Here is an 18,819-nt window from a genome sequence, read left to right as displayed (position 1 = left end):
AACATATATATATATATAAATCGAAAAGGCAGTGTCGGGTGACACACCTTGCTATAAGGTGGGTCCGCCCCTGGGCTCTTCAACTCAGGGCACCTTGCATAGCCATGCGACCCACTGCATATGTAGCAACTATTCTCTTTGTAGTTTCTGGCTTCCTCTCTGTGTCGCTTTGACGTCCAGACTTCTTGCCATCGAACCTATAAGTATCATGATTCTTGGGATGTGACCGCTGCTCTTCCATTTTGCCACGATCTCCCCCACCTTGGTTATGACTACCTCTCATCTCCTCTCTTCTGGCTCTGTCAAGCTTTTCATGCCTGAAGTTTGTAAAGCTTCGGCCTGCGTGATGACTTTATCAATAGTCCTGACCTATCGGCGTTCCAACTCCATTCTAGCCCAATTTTGCAACCCATCCATGAAGTGGAACAAATATCTTCATCCGTGAGATTGGGAATCTAAAGTGTGAGGGTGGTGAACTCTTTCATGTATGTGTGTATGCTTCCTATCTGCTTCAGCTCCCTAAACTGCGTTTCGCCTTATAGATGACGTTGTTAGGGAAGAAGGCCTTCTTGAACTCTTCTCAAAATTGCTCCCAAGTGTTGATGGTGCAAAGCCCCTTCCCTATCTCGGACTCCTTGTGCCTCCACCATAGCATGGCCATCTCAGAAAAATACAACATGACAGTGTTGGTCTTGTTTTTGTCGCTCTTCACCCGACTACATTTGTAATTCTCCAAGTGCCATAAGAATTTATCCGCTTCTTGGGCGTCACAGACGCCTTTAAACATAGGTGACTTGGGAGCCTCGACCCTGGCTTCTTTATCTCGATCGAACGACGATGATCCTCCAACTTCCAGGCCCTCCTTGAGTGCTTTCATCTCGGCCTTCATAGTCTCAATTGTGCTTAACACCACTATGAGCCGACACTCTAAGGAAGTGATAGCCTCCTTCATCTCGAACTCAGCACGCTGGCGGCCCTCTAACTCCTTGCGGATGTTGTCTTTCTCCTCAAGTCTTCCAGAGTCTTGAACTTGCCATCGACCTCGTTCAAGCGCCTGCCTAAGATCTCCACGGTCTGCCTTGTCGTTTCAACCCTTGCGATCCACTACTCCTTTCTGGGTGTGACGTCAATGGGATCCTCTCCACAGTCATCATCACTTGCTTCTGTGGTCGAAGGTGGGTGAGATGTTAGCGCCTCGCTTGGTGTAGTACTCTTAAGGTTCTTGCTTCCCTTGTGGAGTTTCTTTCCACCATCCAGCCAGACGTTGGTGGTTCTAGCGGCATTAAAGTCTCCTTCGTTGGCCATTCCATCAGTGACAGACCTTCACTTTGATACCACATTGTCACGGACTTAAAGTCTCACTAAAGCTCCATGCGGCACTTGACAACTTACTCACTAATCTTTCAAGATCTTGTAAGCTCAAGTAAGCCCTCTGAAACTACGATCTCTAAGAGAATGAAAAGAAAGACAAGAGAGCTTTGAAAGAAGGCTTTGTATTCCTTTGTGGAATGTTTTACATTTGGTTGACTTAGAGTCTCACTATCTATGCGGCACTTGACAACTTACTCACTAATCTTTCAAGATCTTGTAAGCTCAAGTAAGCTCTTTGAAACTAAGATCGATAAGAGAATGAAAAGAAAGACAAGAGAGCTTTGAAAGAAGGCTTTGTATTGCTTTGTGGAATGCTTTACACTTGGTTGAATGATTTACAAATGAGAGTCCCTCTATTTATACTACTTCCTAGGGGACTAAAGTGTAAATAAAAATTACTACACAAGTCCTTACTTATTTACAATCTAGTCCCTCTTCTAGAATTCTCTACTACTAGTTTAGAGAATTTTAAAGCTTTCTAAGATATTTTCTAAGGCTTTCTAAAGTCTTCTAAGAAAAGATCTAGGGAATTCTAGAGTCTTCCACTAACTTCTTCATAACTCTAGATTCTTCCCCCTTATTTTTATGCCAAATTTGAAGGGCAAAGTGGTGGGTCATGACAATATGATATGTATGGTATGATTGAACTAATTACTTTGAAAGAGTGAGTGAATATAGTATGATTATGCCCCCTTGGAGTACATATATTTTGTATGATGTAAAACTGGGCAACTCTTTTGAATGGTCGAGGGACTTGATGGTTAGAATTGGGTGACTTAGTGATTTTAATACATCAAAAATAAGCTCGAACCTCATTCAACTTCGTGTTTATATCGTTTTGAGTGATTAAGTCTCAAGAAATTTAAATGAACCCTCTTATGAAAACAACATTCATGAATTTGAGGTCATGATTAATAATCTCAGTTACTGCAATAAAATGAATGTCAATGAGGTCATGATTAATAAACTCAGTTACCGCAATAAAATGAATGTCAATAGTCTATTAGACTACTTGAGTGAAAGTGACACATGTTCAGAGGTCCAGAATTTAAAAGAAATTGTGGTTTCCTTCGGAGAAAACAATAGTGATGGTGAAGTTGAAGACGATACAATACCTTTGGAACCAGTTGCGTATAACTCACGGCATAAGGAAGCATATATCACGTCTTGAACTCTTCACAATTTTGTTGGTGCAATTTGAGAAGACAACTAAGGATTTTTTTGATGCAATAAGAAACGTTAGAGATAAACTTCAACTAAATTTAAATTTTAACAAAAAACAAAAGACACTAGAATCATATTTAACCGAATTGTCTTAAATATTTTTGTAATTTTAAAAAATATTAGTTTATAATATTAATGGGATCATATATATTTCTGTGGATATTCTAAAAACAGTTATAATATTCACACGTATATATTAATTGAATATATTCTCAATTCAGGAACAAATTCACAAGGTATTTATGTCAATCATCAAGAGCACAGAGTCTTTCCGTTTCCACTTGCATCGAGGAGACCCTGGCTTTCTTAAAAATTCTTACTATAAGGATTCTTTGAAAATCCCCTAAATGTTCATGCTGCTATTGCCTAACTTAAAGAATACACACAACAACAAAACGGAATATGATTGATCAGTTTACTTTTAGAGTAACTACGTTAAACAATTATCACCATGATCATGATGGCTGCATTTAGCCTCCTCTCTTTTTACACGGATCTGCATTCAAGAGATCAAAACTTAAGAATATCATCGATATATCTTCAACATTGAATTCCAAAAAAACCAGGGAAAAGAAGAGCAAACTGTAGAATACCACTTCCTTTCTTAGCAGGTTATTATCATATTTGATTAAAACTTTCATAACCTTACGGGGTATAAGGGAAAGACTTGAGTAGATAGCTAGTCATATACCAAAAGAATGATAAACATCTTTATCATTATCATGCATCCAGTAGTTTAGGGCTATTGCAAAATCAGCAGTATGTTCTGAGATTTCATTTGTTCTTCTTACTTTATTAAAGCTCTTGTAATATTTTATACATTTTTTACTTCTTTATCAAATGATCCAATCCAAAGTAGTTAGCTAACTAGTGTCCACACAGGAATGCGTCTTCCCCATAAAGTTACAAGCCAGGAAAAACTGATTATCACAAATCTCGGAATGCCCCTTTACTATATCTTGTTTTCCTGATCAAAACAATAAATAGATGCCTTATGACAATGGATGCTCTTGCAAACCAAATACCTAGAGTGAATTTGATTGCATAGTCATCAATAATTTAATAAAGTGTCAGATTAAATAAAATGATACTAAAACAGGTATCTCAATCAGCAACAAGTATGAGTAGATGGGCCTTCATTCTTTCATGTCACAAGAAAAATTGGAAAAACAGCTTAATTTACCAGTAGAAGATCCTCATCAGTTCCGAAGGATTTGCGGGCCTTTTCTAAACACTTTGAGGTGACCCTTCCAGATTTCCTGCATAAGATTTTCAAACTTAATGCAATTATAAACTAACTGGATTCTCAAACAACCTAAAGCAGAATCCTAAAACTCAAAAAATAAAAAGTTGGTTTCTTTGAAGAAGGAATTTTTTTCATTTTATCATAAACAAAATTTGCTACTCTTTTTAGATAATGGTAACATTTCATTATTAAAAAAAACACATAAGGTGATGGGAAAGAAAACAAAATGCATACTTCCAAAAGTAAATCAGAGTATTACAATCCCCTTGATCTAACAAAAACATAAAGGGATTATGTAACTTCGAGTATGGATTCACTATCATTTGCAGGACATACTTTACTCCAAAAAAAGAAAAAGTAATATACAGTTCTGTTTAACTCTCTGTGTGGAGTTATTTGTATTGTCAAAGCATCCAGAGTTTCTTTCCTTTCAAACTATCAACCAAATGCAAGCTGGGATGAGTTGCCACCATTTAATACCATCAACTACTCCATTCCAACATCTCAAGATGTTTACTGTCTTAGACCCATTCATTTTGGTCATACACAAGAACATGTGCCATAGTTGAGTTGTGACAACATAATGTAGAAACAAATGAGAGAATTGTCTTTCACCTTCTTTTTCATACAGGTGACATCTGGAACTCAACAGGTAACCCCTCCTCTTTTAATTTCTCTTGAGTTAGACATGCTTTTCTAGACACTAACCATACAAAGCATTAAACCTTAGAGGGTGCATTTACTTTTCGAATCAGCTTCCATGGCCATCCCTTCACCTCATGGCAAGTACCCATCAAAATACTATAAGCTGATTTTACTGAGAAAATTTTGGAGCTTGAACCTTTCCATACCAGAGAATCCTCACATACTGCTTAACCTTGAACCTGCTCCAGTTGATCTAGCAGTCCAGCAACACTGTTCACTTCCCAATCATTTAGCCATCTTCTGAGGTTTCGATTCCAGCTTTGGTGTGTCTCGTCTCTTCCACTGTGGCTTGAAGATTTGTTGCTAGAAGATATTGGTATTTTAGAGGGCCACATCCTATCCAGTTATCATCCCAAAAGGCAGCCCTCCTACCATTTCCTAGCTGAATTTCTGTGTTGCTAAAAAAACAAGGCCATAGTGTAGAGATTGATTTCCAATTGCTTACACCATAGGGGAATTTCACCACCTTTGTGCACCACTGGGAGACTTTTTCATACTTAAAATCAATTACCTTCCTCCATAAAGTCTGGTGCTAATTATTCCATCTCCACAGCCACTTAAGTAAGAGACTTTCGTTGCGTTGCCTCAAATTTCTGATGCCTAAACCGCCATGTGAGTTGCTTGAGATGGCCGTCTTCCAGTTTACCAAGTGAATAGCTTTTTGTTTCCTTGTCAAATGAAATTCCTTCCGAGAGTGTCCAACCTTCTTTCCACCTTGACTGATAGAGGGAAAAGGGATATCACATAAGTTGGAAGAGAATCCAACACTATTTACTAGGACCACTCTGCCTCCAAGCGAAAGATATTGAGTCTTCCACTTAGACAGTCTCTTAACACACCATCTATCAATCACACCATCCCATATCTCCAGTGCTTTGTTTTTGGCCCCCAGTGCTAGGCCAAGATAGGCAGTTGGCAGACTACCAACTTCACATGCCAAGGACCTGCCAACCTATGAATCTAAGGTACCATTATTGATAAGAAAGATCAGATTTTTCCTCCAATTGACATGTAGCCTGAGACTTCTTCAAAGACGGTAAGAATCAGTCTAATATGTCTCAGTTGATCAACTTCAGCATCGAACAAAATCAGAGAGTCATCTGCATATAGCAGATGAGAAATATCCATCCCAATCCAGCTTTGTTGGATGCCATAAAACCCCTAATCCATCTATTTGCCTTAGCTTTCTGAATCGCGCTATTAAGTGATAAAATTTGCTACTCACTTTCCTACTACACCACCAAATTAAGAATAAATTTCTTGAGTGGATAAATCAAATCACAAAGACAAGGAAAATAACAAGTTTAAGTCTAGATTCTGAAGAAGAGTTCTATTCAAACAAACAAAATATTCCTTCATCCTTAAGGTAAATCATACATCTTCTAGAACAGTCATAGAAAAGATACAGGAATATCCAGGTGGAAATTGAGAGATTTCATGTTCTCTTACCTAGTATATTAATAGCTGTCATGGACCTTCAAATGAAGTATATCTGCTCAATAAAACCATGCAACATGTATGTGTTCCCTCAGGAATGACTTAGAGCAACCCAATAGACTTAACAGTTTGGTGTGTCGGATGAAACATTGAAGAAATGTCAAATTAACTCTCCTGCTACAGTCTACTATCCCAACATTTTGACAGGGCTAGGACTAAGAGAAATTCCACCTCCTCACCCTGTAGCCCAGTCAAGGATGATTTGAGCTAATTCTAACTAACTGCTTTGGTGCGAAACTGGCCAGATGAGTTAAGCCTTCTATTTTCCAACTACTCTTTAGTACATGCCTTGGTAACTCTCAGAGGCTGTAGCCCAGTCAAGGATGATTTGAACTAATTCTAACTAACTGCTTGGTGCAAAACTAGCCAGATGAGTTAAGCCTTCTATTTTCCAACTACTCTTTAGTACATGCCTTAGTAACTAAAATCAGTACACACTATAATGTTCCTCTAGCTACTCCTAAGCTTCCATGAATTGTGTCAGTCATCTCTATGTAAATGGATATATACAAAGCTCAGGAGACTCACGTTGCTGGATATCATGGCTGGAATATAGGAGACAATTGTAAGTATTTAGGACCACTTCAGAAGATCATCTCTTTGAAAAAAGCTATTTATCTGGTGGACCTTCCCCACCCAAGTTAACATATCATATATCACTATCCTCTGTTTGTCAGGTGATCTTTGGACTTTGCACTGATCTGCTCTGTATTCCTTAGGATGTCCTATAAAATGCCAAATCAACCTTATTTAAACATCCTATCACAAACTCGACAACCTCCATGAAAATCATACCTTTAGGAGAAAAAAAACAGAAAACTTTAAATGTTTCACGACTTGTTTTCCCTGAGTTTTAGGAATTATCTCCCCCTTGCTGGAGAAAACCCCTTTCCTATTCAGTACCATACCAACCACCAAAACATAAACATGTTCAGTAGGCGTGCATGCCTTTTGATGTCTCTGTCTTGTCCATGTCTATGTTCAGTAGGCGTGCATACCTTTTGATGTCTCTGTCTTGTCCATGTCTCTATGTTACCAGTTGTGCTCTCTACTCTACAATAATAAACTAAATAACTTGCCTCAGCCCATATGAAATCCAAGTAACATGAGCATTGATATCTTAATAGAGACATCCACCGACAAACAAAATTAAAAATAACTCCTTCATCTTCCACTTTTTTTTTTTTTATGACGAGGGAAACCCGCAGCTGCTACCCTTTGGGTGCACACAGGGTAAAACCCCCGCTCCTATGCAATAGCTCGCAAACCACATAGGAGAGGTAACCCGCACTAGGCATGTCCGGTGCGACGAGCTCAACCCAAAAGGCAAACCCCTTGCTTTCGCTGGCAAGGGGTTTCGAACTTGAGACCTCCAACATGGAAGTCCCAAGCCCAAACCACTGGGCCACCTTCATCTTCCACTTTTATGATGAAAAATATCATGAAATGGAAATACATGAAAGTTAAAATAGTCATTATTAGTACTGGCAAGATCTTCTATCAGGAAAGGTCCTTTTGTAAGTTCCTTGTTAATTTCATGGTGAAAAGACGAGATGATTTTTTGTTGACGCAGCAAAAGGTAACTAGGAAAAACCTTGAACTGGCAGGATCACGAATCTCAAACTCATCTGCGTCAGTGTCATAGCCACAGATGACAATATAATGACCTGTGCAAACATGATTCAGAAAACAGGATTCTATTAATCATGCAATAACTCAAGTACAAAGAGGACGGAGGTCCATTAGATTAGTACTCAGATCAGAAATGTATTTTGTAGTCAATCATTTCATTGTCTGACTTAACTGGCTTTCTAATTGATTAAACCTATATGCCACTTAATGATGCCATATGAATGCCAAGACAGTCCAATGACACTTTAGCAAACAGAAAAGGTGGGAGTTTCTGTTCATCAGCAAACCAATAAGTTGAAAGATAAGAAACAACATGTACTACATTTCCCCATGCTAGTGAAGCTTAGAAGGATAGAATTTACACAAAAATAGAAGTCTTCCCATCATGAAAATATCAGTTGGCAACTAACGAAATGATAATTTTGTACCTTTACTAAGATATAAACAATGTTTTATTAGTGAACTTTCTAATAGTTGTCAATAATTGTTTCAAGCTTCTGAGTTATTGAGTTTCATCTTTCAACATTGAATTTCCTAATATTTAAGAATTATCACCCCAGGTTTGAATAAACTTACATACCTGATTTAGAAAAAATTTGCAGGTAATCGATATGTTATTTATGGCATACTTATGAGTTTATATGACCTTCCAAAAAATACTAATTCTCCTGTTAAACTAGTTCTATATACAAATGAGGATGAAAAGAGATTAAAGGAATCTGGACATTTTTCAATGAAGCTATCTGTTTGTCAATTAATGTCATAATACAAGCAAGTATTTTGACCTCCCAAATGCTTTTTTAACTAGAGTCCACTCTACTTGAAAAGTTACACCACATATGAGGAGAAGGAATGAAGAAACTTCTCACCAGTATAGTCTGGGGTGTCGATGCATAAATCTGAAGCACAAACATCTAGCCAAGAATGACTGCAGAAAAGTTCATATATGTAAGACAAAAATCTGACTGATCTCTCCCTCTCTCTCTCTTGTGTATGGTGACGAAGGAAGATATAAGGGAAGGTAAAAAGTGAAATTAATAAAAGATGAACATTATACCTTAATTTGTACTGATCAACTAAAGTAATCGCAAGAAAATTTCCAGACAAGATCAGTAAAGAGATCTCTTCACTGCTGATTGATCTGCACTGGAAAAGGAGGATGTTTATGTATAATATCATAGGATGATAAACATAGAGCTATAGTTAGCAAATTAAGATCCTGAACCTGTAGATTGAGAAAATAAAAGCAGTGCAAATTTAACAAAGTTAGAGTTGACACTACACAAGTTGCTTACAAACAAGAGCATAGAGAAGTACTATTTAAATAAGGGAGTTCACAAACTGTGATGAACACTAGTCACAAAATCAAATAATTAGTTCACACCAATTCTCAATAAGGTCACACCCTGTGGCCAAGGCTTTCCGAGACTTGCCACTACAAGGAAGAAGAATAGTCTGATGATATACTCCACACCAATCCTGTGGCCCCAAACTGACCCCACAACAAGTAAGGATCGATTTGTCAATCAATCTATGCCTCAGGCTTAAACAAGCAAGTTGGTATCAGCTCTATGAATCCTCTATTATCGTTTCGAGCTATAGGATGTCAAACAATGAACCTATTGTAAGTGTAACCGTAACAATTAAGACTGAATCCCAACTAGCACTACTAAAAAACTACCGAAAATCAACGGCCAAATGTGATAGACTGCGTCGGTTTTTTGGTCAAAATTGACGAAAAAGCGGCACAGTCACTTCCCTCGCTTTTCAAAAAGTGACGGACAACGTCGCTCCAAAATGACGAACTGTGTTGGCGTCACTTTTCTGAAGAAAAAAATGCATAAAAGCGACGGACAAAAAGACCCTGTCCGTCGTTTTTCTGCAATATTTTTGACAGCAGAAAGCCCACCCGCAAATAAATTCAGTCCATATCAAATAAGAAACGTAATACACAAAATATATAATAACAAACTTAATTAAATATTCAAAAACACTAAAATCATATAAAGACTTTAAAATAAGTACAAAATTCTAAAATATTCACTAATTAAAGAAATGTTAGCTAAGGGGTGGATTCTATGTATTCATCTTCATCATTGTCATCGGTAGGAGAAGAACCTTTAGAAGAATGGGAAGCAGTAGGCCGACGAGCGAGGTTGAGCGCTTGTTCTTTGATTTGCTCAATGGTTTGGTTCAACAATTCTTTTTGCCTCAGACGCTGCCAATGCACGTGTAAGTTCTACAATTCGCTCCGACATAGCTGCTATCTGAACACCATCAAGTGTCTTGGCTTAGCGTGACGATCCAATACCTTATTGGAGTCATCGTACATCGCTCCGAGAGCCCATCCCATAGATTATTCCCTTGTGTCTCCCAACCATTTTTTCAGCCAAATTTGAGTGGACTCTTCAGGCGTGAGCTGGACCGAATCGCCCATGTCAAGCATGTGCCACTCATACTCTCTCAGCATATTAAAAATAAAAGTTAGCATCAACATATATATATGCACTATTTATCTTACAATTTTAAATTAAATAACTTAGATAAATTTGTTCGGTCCTTTCTTCCACCGACTCATTTCGCTTCTTCTTCAAATGAGTCCTCTTGAAAACCTCATTACGAAGCGGAGTGCGTCCCAATTCTTTTTCCTACAAATAATATTTAACCAACTAATTTATTTAAAAGTATTTAGTAGAAGTTAAAATTTAGACAACTTACCACCTCCCTCGTAATTGTTTCAACGCTCTTTGCACCTCCGGTAGGCAATGAGCCATCCTTAAGACTATTTCTAGTTTGTTTAGACACAACCTTGAATTCATCTGTATTCCAATGCCAACACAAATCCTCAAAAACATTTGGCAAGAGTCGGGTGCATCATTTTCCCGGCTTTCCTTAGCCAGCTAGAATATCTCGCGCTGGTCTTCCTCTCAAATGTGACCGCAATGACTATATTGTACTTTGGCTTCCAAGTACACATCGTCTAAAAAAAAGAGTAGTGTTAGATAATGAATAAAGTAAAGTATATTAAACTTAACTAAAAAAATATATAACTAAACATATATATATACCTTAAATTCATTAAACATCATATGCCATATTCTGTTTGGAATCTCACCCCAAGAGTGATACGCCTCTGTATAGAGCCTTCTAACACTCTCCTACAGAGCCCTGACAACATCCTTCGAAGGATGCCCACCTGCAAGACACATAATAAACATGTTAGTTCATGAATACTATATTAATGTAGAAGAAATAAATAAAATAAGGAAATTAATAAATAACAAAACAAACTTACGATGATCCATCCAGCTCAATCATCACTCTACCAAGTCTGTCACTTTATCCAGCTGCTAGCATATCATGCTCCTCATCAGGTATAGCAACAGGTGGAGGTGAATGTGATACTCCAAGATATACATAACATTGAGTCAATAGAGGAGTAGCATATGACTCTGTACGGGAATCTTTAAGTCTCATGCCAGATAGGTGAGGAAATATAGTTGTGGGAGATGGAGTACCAGATGATATTATTTCTCGATAAAGGTTGTGGTCGATGATAAAGCTCTGTAGGTAAGATAGTGTAGCGACATGGAGGCAAGGACTGCGAAGAAAAAATAAGCGCCACATGGTCGACAATACTAACCATGATATGTTAAGGGATCCGCAGTCCCAAATGGAACAACATATATATATGTGTATTAGTATTACAAGGCTCTGGCGCAGAAGAAAGAAGTACTAGGATATCCTCAGGAAGGTCTATTGAGATCCTGAGGTTATCCCAAGACTTCTTTCTTCTACACCGGAGTTGCGTAATACTGATACACATATATATGTTAATTCATTTGGTGTTGCGGATCCCTTAGCGTATCGTAGTCACTACCGTCGACCATGTGGCGTTTCATCTTCGCAATCCTTGCCACCACGTCACTACACTATCTTACCTACAGAGGTTTACCGTCGACCACAACCCTTATTAACAAATAGGATATCATATGGTACTCCATCTCCCACAGCTACATCTCTTCACCTATCTGGCATGAGACTTAGAGATTCTAGTACTGTGTCAGATGCTATGGATGTTGCTCCTTCATTGACCCAGCGCAATGTACATCCTAGAGTATCACATTCACCTCCACTTGCTGCTACACCCGATGAGGAACATGATACATTTGAGCAATTGGGCAGAGGGACAAACTTGGTATGAGTGATGATTGAGTCGGATTGATCATCGTAAGTTTGTTTTGATATCTATTAATTTCTTTTATTTTATTTATTTCTACTACACTAATATATTCATGAACTAACATCTATATTATGTGTCTTCATGTTGTTAGGGCTCTATAGGAGAATATTAGGAGGCTTTATATAGAGGCCAATCATTCTTGGGGCGAGATTCCAAACAGGATACAACAGACAATGTTTAATGAATTTAAGGTATATATATATGTATAGTTATATATTTTTTAGCTAAGTTTAATATTTTTAGTATACTTTACTTTATTCATTATTTAATGTTAATCTTTTTTTAGACTGTGTACTTAGAAGCTGAAGTACAATATAGTCATTGCGACCATATTTGAGGGGAAGGTCAACGTGAGATTGTCTAGCTGGCCAAAGAGAGTCAGGGATAATGACACACCTGGACCTTGGCTCTTCCCAAATGTTTTTGAGGATTTGCGTCAATATTGGAACACGAATGAACTCAAGGTTGTGTTTGAACAAGCCATAAAAGCTAGAAACAGTCTTAAGGGTGGCTTGTTGCACAACAGAGGTGCAAAGAGTGTTGGAACAATTACGAGGGAGATGGTAAGTTTTCGAAATTTTAACTTCTAATTCATACTTTTAAATAAATTAGTTGGTTAAATAATATTTGATTAATATTGTCTAAAATTCTTTTTTTATTTATAGGAAAAAGAATGGGGTGAACTCCCCTTCATAATGAGGTTTTCAAGAGGACTCATGTGAAGAAGAAGTTTAATAAGTCGGATCCGGATGAGTTGGTGGAAGAAAGGACCGAACAAACTTATGTGAGTTATTTAATTTATAATTTTAAGATAAAGAGTGCATATATATATGTGTGTGTGTGTGTGCAGAGAAAGTATGAGCGGCACGTGCTTGACATGGGCAATTTGGTTCAGCTCACGCTTAAAGAATCCTCTCAAATTGGACTAAAAAGTGGTAGAGGGGACACAAAAGAAAAGAATCTATGGAATGGGCTCTCGGAACAATGTACGACGACTCCAATTAGGTCTAGAAGGTATTGGATCGTCAGGCCAAGCCAAGGCACTTGACGGTGTTCAGATAGCTGCTATGTCAGAGCAAATGGCAGAATTTACACGTGCATTGGCAGCGTCTAAGGCAAAAAGAGTTGCTGAGCAAAAAAGCATGAACCAAACCATTGAGCAAATCAAAAAATAAGCACTCAACCTCGCTCATCTACCTACTACATCCCATTCTTCTCAAGGGTCCTCTCCTACTGATGACACTGACGACAGTGATGAAGATGAATACATGGAATCCACCCCTTAACTAGCGTTCCTTTAATTAGTGAACATTTTAGAATTTTGTACTAATTTTGAAAGACTTTATAAGTCTTTAAATTATGATTTTAGTGTTTATGAATATTTAATTAAGTTTGTTATTATCTATTTTGTGTATAATGTTTCTTGTTTGATATGTTATGAATGGGCTTGATTGAATTTTATCTGCAGGTGGGCAGCAAAAACTATCAGTTTTTTATGTCAAAAATGTTGCAGAAAAGTGATGGACTGGATCCTTTTGTTTGTTGCTTTTATGCATTTTTTTTAAAAAAATCTAGAAAATCAACGTAGTCCTCGCTTTGTTCTTCATTGTTCTTCATATTGAAGAACAAAGCGATGGACAGCGTCACTTGTTTCAAAAAAAAAAGAAAAAATAACCAACCCAAACGACATTGTTCGTCGTTTTGGAGTGACGTTGTCCGTTGCTTTTTAAAAAGGACAAAAGTGACGAAAGTGACTATGTCGCTTTTTCGTCAATTTTGACCAAAAAGGCAAAGCAATCCGTCGTTTTTTAAGTAATGACACCTGCTCTCCATAGGAGTTTGGATTCGACATGTTTCCTTTTATCACCTCATGTCATCGAAGTGTAACACTTACAATGTGGAGGTCTATGTAGGGCACGGATAAACCATCTCACGTTACCTTTTCTCATCATACAACCTCAAAATGGCACCACCTGAAGGCCCTACGAATGGTTCCAGATTCACCATCATCACTTCAACTAGAAGGCCCCATCCTGTATGAGTGATTTGCAGGAATGACCTTCAAAAGGGGTGGTCTTGAACTTTTGACCGCGCTTAACAATTTTTAATTTTTTTTATGAAATGACCTCGCTTAAGAAAATCCAATGGACAAAACTTTGTTGCCCATTGGACATAAGTTGTGAGCATAAATTTTGCCTTGGGCAACAAAAGCTTTGCCCACTGGATTCTTTTAAGTTAAGGTTATTTTCAACAAATTTTGTCAAGCCCGCCCTTTATCGTATCTCATCTATACGTCCTATAGGGTACCCTGGCCCTAATGTTGTTACCTTTCTCCAAAAAAAAAAAAAGAAGGCACCCTAGCCTGTATCTGCAAAAGATTGTTCTTCAGCCAAGAATAGTAACAAAACAAATGTATAGGCTTCCTTTTGTATGCATATCATACCTATGTAAGTGTTTATATACAAAAAAAACATACCCTACTCCCTATGTAAGTACTCCCTCCGTCCCAAATTATGTGATGTAGTTTCGACCGGACACAAAGCTTTTAAGAAATATGGGAAGACTTTGAAATGATTCAAAACTATCCCTAAAATAAATGAATTTCTAGATAAAAAAAAGTACACCTTTGTGGACTTCCTGCCAAATAAGTGGGACCCAAAATGGGTAAACTGTTGATAGTGTCATTAAATATTTGTCAAATAAGGAAATGTGTCATTCTTTTTTGGACCGACTAAAAAGAAAAGTGTCACATATATTAGGGTAGAGGGAATATCATGATAGTGGGGCTAGAGAGAGTAAGCTGATAAGTTAGCATTCATGCTCTCAAATTCATCTTTGTAGCTTTTATTTGAAACAGAAGACATGCTTCATCTAATACAATAATAAGCGAGACCAAAACCACAAAAGTGAACACATTTATTCATTTATGTAATTATGCTTTCACAAAAAAAAATCCCAGTTTCTATTATGACAGGGCTAGTTTAAGTCTCTAAGACTAAGAAAATGACACTAGCTATCCCTTCAGGAAAAGTTATACTTTCTTAAAGCCACAATTCATGTTTACCAATAAAGAGCAAATCATGTAGCACTTTACGTCCAGTAATGTTCATCTTTGGCTTATAACAACAAATGGTTTAAAAAAAGATGATTACATTTTTCTCTCATCTCTACTTAGTTTTAACTTTGCAAGCCAACACTGTTAAATGCCAACTAGTTTTGTAAGTATTCTTTTATTAGTAAAGAATAATATCATTGATTTCCACCATTATGAACTAGTTCTTTACGTATTACAAACAGGAAGCTCAAATCTCCTGATTCTTAACACTTGTAGTAAATCCAAAACTAATTCAGATGAAATTGGTTATATCTTAGCAACCCTGCAAAATATCGACTATTGACTGGAAATAAATTGCTACCTCTATACTTATACCAGCATCACGTGCTTTTTGAAATAGCATATCCACTCGGACAAGATCATTGGGCAGTTGTTCCTGCAAATATTCTACGTTGTGAGCTTTACAGAGGCAGAAAAAAGAAAACCAAATTTCACAGAGCAAGCCACCACCACAAGCAGGCTTCATATCTTTCCTGACATCAGCCTCAATAGCTTCACCTATATCATGTTTTTAGTTGCTATAACTCCTGCTTTTGTACCAAATCAACACAACTTATAACACTACATATGCAAAGAGCGAAAAGAATAAAAAGAAGCCAAAAATAGAAGATTAGATGGTTTTACGTAGTAAATGTGACATGAACGTCCTGATGTACTTGATATACAAATAGAGAAGTTAGAGTGGAATGAGATTGAAGTGAAATTTTTATGAAACGCAAATTTCGAAAATTAATAAATGAAATCATGGAAAGAGCCATCTCTATCAGGTTATGATAGTTCTTTCATCACATAGATCTTAATTCTACACTCGTCAGAGAGTAAACATCAACATATTGTCTATAACTTGCGTTATTCCACACATTGATATTTTATGTGAGTGTTAGCAATTGAGGACGTTAGAAGCACATAACATGCAATTTGACATTTTTGACATACAGAGAACTGACAATCTAGAGGATATAGGAAAATATCTGGATCTTAATTGAAAAAAAACAATCAGCATAATACATAAACAGACACTCAAACTTGGCCCCAGCTGACAAGTAAACACCCCAACTCTGAGTATGAATATCTAGACACCTCCACTCGTCTCCACTGAGACAGTTGAATACTCCAACTTACAAAATGATCTAGACACATCCAAAAAAAAAAAAAAAACCTAGACACATCCAAAATTTATTCAGCGTTGGGGTGTCCACGCCAAGCTTGAGTGTCTGTTTATGTATTATGCCAAAAACATTATGGTATTAAGTTGCTGACATGTCAGGAGTGGATCAACCTAATTCACATTTTGCTAGGTCAGTGGCATCATTTCAAACTGAATGTCAATGTGGGAGTGAGCAATTTACAGTGTGAAATCTCTTATCCACAAATCTTTTATGAGAAAGGACAATACCTTGTAAAATGTCTCCACAGAAAAACTTGGATTTGCACCTAATGTTACTGTGAAGTAGGAAAAACTGACAGCAAACTTCTTCAATAAATACGCCAGATCAACAGTCCAAATACTGGAAAAAATGAAAGCAACAGTGATTATATTTGAAAATCATCTCATCTTGGTCATATAAGAGGTAGATGATAGTTTCCTTTGATCCAATTCAATCCAGCAGAAAATTCAAGTGAAAACTGTGATATACCAATGACAAAATAAATAGAGGTACTGAATAATCAGAGAATAAGATGAATTATACCAGAACCTTGATTTTCAAAAAATTTCTTAGTCAACTATTATGCTTGAACATAGCAAAATTTGCAGCAGGGAAAACAAGTGACCAGAAAAATTTTGAGGCTACAATATTATAATATTACTTTTGAATGAATAAATACCACTAACTAGTTCCTATTTAAGAAACATAAGGGATATTTTACTAAGAATTATCAGTCAGTTCAATCTCTAGAATGAAAAGTTCACCTGCTGCAATTTGGTGGTGTGTCTCGACAGAAAGAAACGCATGTTATTGAAGATGGAAAGAGTACAATCATTAATGTCAAAAAACAAATATATTTTTTTGCTTAGCTTTTGGTGCAACATGGCAGGTGTACATGCTTTAGGCAAATCATGCAACAACAACAATAACAACAACATACCCAGTGAAATCCCATAAGTGAGGTCTAGGGAAGGGAGAATGTGCACAGACCTTACCACTACCTTTGTGGAGGTAGAGAGGTTGTTTCCAAAAGACCCTCAAAAATCATGTATGACAAGTAAATATTGGAGATACCATGACACAATATATAGGGATTAGAAGAATTTATTTCCCTGGAATGATATGATTAAACAGGCAGAATCTTTAATTCTAAAGTTCGTAGGTACAGGGGAATTAGGTTTTTTTGCCTCCGAAAATATCATAAAAGCATACTATATTCATTTAATAGAAATATCAGCAATGAAATTCTGCATACATCTAGTTCACTTATTTCTAATTTATCATCACTCTCTCATGTTGGCACCTAAACAAAAGTGTGAAAGCATTGGCTGACTACAAGGGAGTATTTAATACTGTGGAGATCCAAAACTTTCAGCGGAACATCCAAGAAAAAATGATGCATAGAAGAATCCCACATCAGTTTATACAAAACATTGAAAATAAAACAAATTCCTATTGGGAACATCCTTTTCTCGTTTTTGTACAGTACCTATAATCGATATCCTAAGAATGTTATAAGTGAATACTTCAACTTTGACCAACACTTATTGAGAAGGTGGGAATTCTCAAAGCAATAAATGATACAAGGATCAGCTTCTTACTTCTCGAGTGAACAAAAAAGGATAATAGTAAAAACAGATAAACAAAGAGATGGAATGAATATAGATACTAAAGGCGAATATCACATGACAACAGAGCGAAACGGTAGGGGCATTAGATAAAAGAATATCATCAAATACTCATAGCACTTTGAAGTAGTACCTCGTAGTGCAGCAGAACTCTTGTAGCTCTTGCATGTTACCATCCTTGATTCCAAGAAACCTCAAAACCATCAGAACACAAGCAAGACCGCAGTCCCACGAATGTAATTGGTTTATATGTGGAACCTAGAGTAACAAACACAGCGTATTTTTAACAAGCAAAATTCAGGATATATTAAGAAGACTCACTAGATTTTACACAAACACCAATTAGTACTGAGATTCAATTTTTCATATCAGCGTAGGAAAAAAGGAACATTGACTCACATCGACAAAGTATGAGCCGGACACTGTGCCATGGAATTCATCTCGACCCAATGATTGTTTTAAGAGCAAGGAATCTACCAAACTTAAATGGTCTCTTCCTGATTCTTCGGTGTTATCTTCTTCTGTTCCCAAAAACTTGCTCAATAGAACAAATAATGGCCACATCTGAGATAGTTTGTTAAGTCCCTAAACAATCAAATCGAATTTCTAATTTATGAATTATCTCTTCAATCATCATAAAAGCCATGAACCAGAAATGGCCATACCAAAACATTCATTAATAAACACCAAGATGTTATTAATCCAATCGAAACACCAATTTATGATAATCGTTTACAAATAAATTGATTAAATTTGACCATCATGTCGACATCTACCACACATCAAATAATTACAAGACCATATTATATATTTGTAGATAATGGAATATACTACAAAAATTGACGGAAAAAAAAGAAAAGAAAAAGTACCTTTTGATGAAGCGTTGACACAGAAAGAATTGTTGTAAGAAATAAAGAGAAGCCTCTTTGTCTGATCTTTCTCGGTGTCAGGGTTATGTCGTCGCTCTTTTCTTCTGAATTTTCTCACGTACTCGTCATTTAAATTATTTA

At 36.8% G+C, this 18,819-nt stretch overlaps 1 protein-coding gene across 1 annotated transcript; it reads right to left on the bottom strand.

The window, feature by feature from the left end:
- Nucleotides 1–2,762: 2,762 nt before the first annotated feature.
- On the bottom strand, nt 2,763–18,767 carry LOC125859466 (guanylyl cyclase 1). The gene is made up of 10 exons (XM_049539237.1): nt 18,679–18,767; nt 18,209–18,394; nt 17,943–18,067; nt 16,430–16,541; nt 15,335–15,409; nt 8,733–8,821; nt 8,545–8,603; nt 7,638–7,710; nt 3,779–3,854; nt 2,763–3,091 (listed from the first exon to the last, which is right to left on the bottom strand). Exons 2-10 carry the CDS (start codon nt 18,371–18,373, stop codon nt 3,026–3,028), a joined length of 840 nt encoding a protein of 279 aa, XP_049395194.1. The 5' UTR covers nt 18,374–18,394; nt 18,679–18,767; the 3' UTR covers nt 2,763–3,025.
- Nucleotides 18,768–18,819: the final 52 nt, after the last annotated feature.

Source organism: Solanum stenotomum, chromosome 3 (genome assembly GCF_019186545.1).
Source record: "Solanum stenotomum isolate F172 chromosome 3, ASM1918654v1, whole genome shotgun sequence".
NCBI classification, from domain to species: Eukaryota; Viridiplantae; Streptophyta; class Magnoliopsida; order Solanales; family Solanaceae; genus Solanum; species Solanum stenotomum.
The sequence above is the reverse complement of the archived record's forward strand: the minus strand, read 5'-3'. Positions and strand labels throughout refer to the sequence as shown.